We start from the raw sequence: 814 nt of genomic DNA on the forward strand, positions 1-814 counted from the left end.
GTCCTAAGAGTTTTATTGAAAAGAAAAAAGCTCCGTCTAGAAGGAAAAAAGCTCAAGTATATAAGTTAATATATGGATCAATTTTTTAATTTTACATGCATTATGCTTGGTTTTAATTTAAAAAATAATTTTAGGATAAACTTGAAGAAAGTCACATGCTCGACGAAGTATCTTGTTCAGCACCTCCAACTTATGAGCTCCCACAAACACAAAAGGATCAGTTCAGTTTCACAACATTGTTGATGGTAATTTTATTTGTGTTTTAAAATGGAGAATACTTTCTTTTAAATCTATCATGATGTTAATTAGTTTTTATTATTATGTAGGCACCCCTTGATGAGACAAACGTTCCAACATTATACTGATTGAGAGTGACTGGTTAGGAGTAATACTTTTGATATATTAATGATGTTACTAGAGTTGTAGCATTTAGTTCATAGTGATATGTTGCGTAAAGAATTAGAAGATGTACCACATATGTTCCATATCTATTTTGCTTTATATTGTGTATCCTGCATAATTTTGCTTTAATATTCATAGAATATCATTGTTGCATTATTGTGTTTTTGTGCAAATCTATTTTGCTTTATATGAATCATTTAATTAATTTGACAAGAAAAATGTAGTGAAACAAAGATACTCAATTCATTATATTTAAAAATATTTTACAATAGAACAAGCGGTGTTGAATTCAGTATCAAATATATCCTATCTCTACTTTACAAAATTCCTATAATCAATCTTGAATTCTAAGTATCAAATTCTTTTGAGCAGTGTTGATGTCTTATTGCTTGTGTTATCAACTCTTTGGATG

The 814-nt window shown here is 28.3% G+C and overlaps 1 protein-coding gene across 1 annotated transcript in view; it reads left to right on the forward strand.

The window, feature by feature from the left end:
• The window catches only part of LOC101505629 (protein FAR1-RELATED SEQUENCE 5), a 2,244-nt gene extending 1,875 nt beyond the window's left edge, over positions 1 to 369 (forward strand). Inside the window, 1 exon segment of the mRNA XM_027337469.2 lies at positions 327 to 369. Coding sequence (XP_027193270.2) covers positions 327 to 369 — 43 coding nt within the window.
• The last annotated feature ends 445 nt before the right edge of the window (positions 370 to 814 follow it).

This window comes from Cicer arietinum, chromosome 8 (assembly GCF_000331145.2).
Source record: "Cicer arietinum cultivar CDC Frontier isolate Library 1 chromosome 8, Cicar.CDCFrontier_v2.0, whole genome shotgun sequence".
NCBI classification, from domain to species: Eukaryota; Viridiplantae; Streptophyta; class Magnoliopsida; order Fabales; family Fabaceae; genus Cicer; species Cicer arietinum.